The sequence below is a fragment of the Penaeus japonicus genome, unplaced genomic scaffold (genome assembly GCF_977035675.1).
Source record: "Penaeus japonicus unplaced genomic scaffold, GWHDUDI00000001_assembly GWHDUDI00000035, whole genome shotgun sequence".
NCBI lineage: Eukaryota > Metazoa > Arthropoda > Malacostraca > Decapoda > Penaeidae > Penaeus > Penaeus japonicus.
Genome location: NW_028234437.1, coordinates 14,806,683 through 14,811,682, shown reverse-complemented (window position 1 = coordinate 14,811,682; position 5,000 = coordinate 14,806,683). Strand labels below are relative to the sequence as shown.

At 35.9% G+C, this 5,000-nt stretch overlaps 1 protein-coding gene across 2 annotated transcripts in view; it reads right to left on the bottom strand.

The window, feature by feature from the left end:
• LOC122267939 (N-acetylneuraminate (7)9-O-acetyltransferase) overlaps positions 1-5,000 on the bottom strand; it is a 49,328-nt gene that overhangs the window by 2,683 nt on the left and 41,645 nt on the right. For both annotated transcript variants that reach the window (XM_086531458.1, XM_043038144.2), the window contains 3 exons: positions 4,855-5,000; positions 4,572-4,678; positions 3,856-4,072 (listed from right to left, as the gene is read on the bottom strand). The exon at positions 4,855-5,000 is cut by the window's right edge and continues 100 nt beyond it. In XM_086531458.1, coding sequence (XP_086387584.1) covers positions 3,856-4,072; positions 4,572-4,678; positions 4,855-5,000 — 470 coding nt within the window. The remainder of the gene's footprint in view (positions 1-3,855; positions 4,073-4,571; positions 4,679-4,854) is intronic.

The following is a 5,000-nucleotide window of genomic DNA, read 5'->3' as shown; positions in this document are numbered from 1 at the left end:
TGAGATTACGATAGACATGTCATGTTGGACATGGTTGATTTACTTAGGATATGGTACATAACCCTATGATGACGGTGCGTCATAATTGCGTGACACAGCTAAATTCCCGATGCCGGGGTGTCATGCTAGTGTGATGTTTCCAATGCAATATTGCAATGGCCCAGTGTAGGGGTTTTCGCGTAGTGCGTGCCCTGTCGGGAAAGGGTTAACAATTTTTTTCATCATTTCAAATATTTTTTCCATGTATTTGCTTAACCTTTGTTTTTACTGTCATTTGTGGGAAAATAATTTCCATCCATTTTTATCTGCTCCAGCTGCTGAATTTATTACAGTATATCTTATTGCTTCAATGATGTTACTTACATTAATGACTATATTGTTCAGGTTTTAACCCGTTCCCGACGGGACCAATCCGGCTGAAAAAGACCAAAATTCCGGGACTCTTGAACGCATAAGCTCCTCCCGCGCGCCGGGCTGGACAAAATAATGCGTCCCCGGCGTGTGGCCCAAAAACCACTAGACGTGATATCTAGTCACCCGTCATCAACAGGTTAAACTTTGTCATCATTAGTTCTAAAATGTTATCAAGGCCTCTATTCCATAGTAAAAGCTCCTTTCTATTTTTAAACTAGCATCATGTTACTATAGTAACCTTAACCCCTTAACAACAGATCATCCCTGGCCAGCAGATGCCATCTTGCAGTTGTTAACTATCCACTATGGCTTTATTATAATTTTTTTGTTTTTTTTGTAAACAGATCATTCCATAAGTGCTTGGTCACCAAGGAATCAATTAGTAGGCCTAAATGACCACACCTATTCTTGATTTTTTTTCTTGGAAAAAAGTTTTTGTTAGTAGTGTTATTATCATAACTATTATCACAATAACATTAATAACTGATGACAGTTATAAAAATCAAAACTTTATTTCCCAAAATATAAGGGAAACTGTATACAATGACAGATGTTCTTGTTCTGTGAAAGGGACTGAATGCAATGAAAGATACTCTCGTTCTGTGAAAGGGACTGTATGCAATGAAAGATACTCTCGTTCTGTGAAAGGGACTGAATGCAATGAAAGATACTCTCATTCTGTGAAAGGGACTGTATGCAATGAAAGATACTCTCGTTCTGTGAAAGGGACTGAATGCAATGAAAGATACTCTCATTCTGTGAAAGGGACTGAATGCAATGAAAGATACTCTCATTCTGTGAAAGGGACTGAATGCAATGAAAGATACTCTCATTCTGTGAAAGGGACTGAATGCAACGAAAAATACTCTTGTTCTGTGAAAGGGACTGTATGCAATGAAAAATACTCTTGTTCTGTAAAAGGGACTGAATGCAATCAAAAATACTCTCATTCTGTGAAAGGGACTGAATGTAATGAAAGATACTCTCATTCTGTGAAAGGGACTGAATGCAATGAAAGATGTTCTCATTCTGTGAAAGGGACTGAATGCAATGAAAGATACTCTCATTCTGTGAAAGGGACTGAATGCAATGAAAGATGTTCTCATTCTGTGAAAGGGACTGAATGCAATGAAAGATACTCTCATTCTGTGAAAGGGACTGAATGCAATGAAAAATACTCTTGTTCTGTAAAAGGGACTGTTTGCAATGAAAGACGTTCTTGTTCTGTGAAAGGGACTGAATGCAATGAAAGATACTCTCGTTCTGTGAAAGAGACTGAATGCAATGAAAGATACTCTCGTTCTGTGAAAGGGACTGAATGCAATGAAAGATACTCTCATTCAGTGAAAGGGACTGAATGCAATGAAAAATACTCTTGTTCTGTAAAAGGGACTGTTTGCAATGAAAGATGCTCTCGTTCTGTGAAAGGACTGAATGCAATGAAAGATACTCTCATTCTGTAAAAGGGACTGTTTGCAATGAAAGATGCTCTCGTTCTGTGAAAGAGACTGAATGCAATGAAAGATACTCTCGTTCTGTGAAAGAGACTGAATGCAATGAAAGATACTCTCGTTCTGTGAAAGGGACTGAATGCAATGAAAGATACTCTCATTCTGTGAAAGGGACTGAATGCACTGAAAGATACTCTCATTCTGTGAAAGAGACTGAAGGCAATGAAAGATACTCTTGTTCTGTGAAAGGGACTGAATGCAATGAAAGATACTCTCATTCTGTGAAAGGGACTGAATGCAATGAAAGATACTCTCATTCTGTGAAAGAGATTGAATGCAATGAAAGATGTTCTCATTCTGTGAAAAGGACTGAATGCAATGAAAAATACTCTTGTTCTATAAAAGGGACTGTTTGCAATGAAAGATGCTCTCGTTCTGTGAAAGGGACTGTATGCAATGAAAAATACTCTTGTTCTGTGAAAGGGACTGAATGCAATGAAAGATCCTTTCAATCCATGAGAGGGACTACATGTGATGAAAGATACCCTCATTCTGTTCAAGGATCTGTGTGCAAGGATCTGTATGCAAAAATAAAAAAGTGCCTTAGAATTTTATGAATTATCAAATGAAAATGAAATTATATAAATCACAACAATTTATTTCCAAGGGACTGAATGTTCACTAAAGCTCTTTCTCATGTCGTATTAACCCTCTCTCTGACGGGTGGTACATCACGGGTACCGCACATTCAAGGCCTGTTTGCAGGGTGCCGTCATATGGCGTCGATCATTTAATTGATTTAGGCCTATGTGTTCGAGAGCCCAGCATTACAACATGCAAGGCTGGAATGCCCCCGGCATGAATGGGTTAAGCTCATGAGTAGGGAAGCCTTTTATCAGGGCATATAAATATATTTACTTGCAATTTAACAGTCACAGTGGTTTGAAAATTATGAAAATTTGTGCTTTGAATTTGAAACTAATAATGCTGTTATTATGAATGTATTCCACAAAATGAAAATGTTTTTCCTAGCCTGGAAACAAAAATTCCTTATTTGTGTCTGGAACTCTACAAGATTCTTATTGGGATTTTCATATTGCTGAGGGTTATAATTTGAATATATAACAACTTTTATAAATATATATTGCTGAATTTCCACAATACATCTTTGATGTGGCAATGTCAGAACTTGTAGCATTATTCTCAAGAATCTTTGCTAATGGTAACTCAGCTCCACACTTTCATGCAGTTAATGACATTTTCCAGATACTCTTGCTCTGTTAGAGGGACTGTATGCTATGAAAGATACTTTTGTTCTGTGAGAGGGACTGTATGCTATGATAGGTACCATCATTCTGTAAAAGGGACTGAATATAATGAAAGATACTTTTATTCTGTGAGAGGTTGAGGGGTGAAACTCAAACAGTGGATACTCTGATGAAAAGGTAAAGAATCCACCTGTGAGCTTTGCTGGTGCTTATTTCTCACCTTACAAGCTTGTAAACCAATGTGGGTTAGTTTTAAAAAGAGAAAATAGCAGTGTGATGTTATTGCAAAAAACAGATACCCGAGACTTACTGGTGAAAGAAAATCTATGACCCCAAAGCCCAACATGTATCTAAACAAAATTTAGTGAGATTTTTTTATGAACAGATGCCAGACACTTCCATTAAGATAATTCAATTCACTTAGACGTGAAAATCATGAAATACATCATATAATGCAGAACAAATTAAGAAAACTATAAATCTATTAATTTTGAAATGGTACTCCAAATTATACATATATACATGAATACATCTGTCAATCCATGAAAACTTAAAAAAGGGTAAAGATATAAATACCTACAGATAAAAATATATGGCTCAACACAGAAACAAGCAAACATGCACTAGAACTTGCAAACAAGTATACATTCAAGCATTCAAGCATTTGTCTATAATCTACCTATTGAATGCCATAACTCCACATTTGGAAAAGATATACTTACTGGCACCCAAGCAACAAATGGATGAATTTCATTGCAGTCTGGCTTTGTTGAGCAGATGAATGTCATAGAAGAGTAAGACACAATGAAGATGGTTGCTACAAAAGAGACTGCCAAGGCTAGACGTCCACCGAGTAAGTTTGAACCGCTCTTGTCATCAATAAGGCTGTACTGCGTAAGTGCAAAGTATAGCAGTGCAAATACCATACCATAAAGAAGGCTGTAGAGAGGAAAGAATTGCCATGTTAACAAGAGAAAAAATCCAAAGACACTTCCCCTATGAAATGAATCCTAATAAATCAGAAAGTCTTTTATATTATTTCAAAAATCCCTTACATAATAAAACAACAATGGATCATGTGTCTGCTAACTCTTTACCTCTAACATATCTTCAACCTAGCTAAAAGGCAACCTAATGAAAAGGAAAATTTGAGAAAAAAAAGGCTTTTTATTCAAAAAGAAGGTAATTCACTGTGTTTTGAAATTGTTTATAAAGCTCTTGAAGTGCCTTTTAGGCCTAAGTATAAGAAAGATCAAATAATGTCCACTTAAATTCAAAAAAGTTTCCTGCCTTTTTAAGAGAACATTGGATCAGTAAAACTAAATACTGGGTGCTATACCAATAAATAAATAACAAAAATAAGTTATAGTCTACTATTGAAAATAATATCTTTTCTCATTCCTTCTTCATGATATGTATTAACATTAAAAACATTAACCTGTATCTGTCAAGCTGCCATCGAAACCACCATTCATGTATGTCATCGTCTGTTGTTACAAACAAAGCTTTCCATGGGCGCATGACAAAGATTTTCTCAAAGAACACCTGCAAAAAGAAAAGAAAAACATATTAATACCTTATTTCAATTAATCATATATGCATGAATATTCAAATAACAACTGAACAAAACAGAATAAGAATATAATAAATCAAATACGTCAAATAACTCAAATTTTGTTTAGTCAATTTAAAGTGGAATAAAAAAAGGAAAGTTGACTTACCTCTGATAAATACAAAACTGTAATAAAGCCCCCAAGTCCAACAAACTTAATGATGCTATACAGGTAATTGAATGGAGAGGCTTCAGAGTTAGCGTGGGCTGGCCGGGTAATGCGAGGAGGTAACACGAGAGTGAGGTGCATGACGG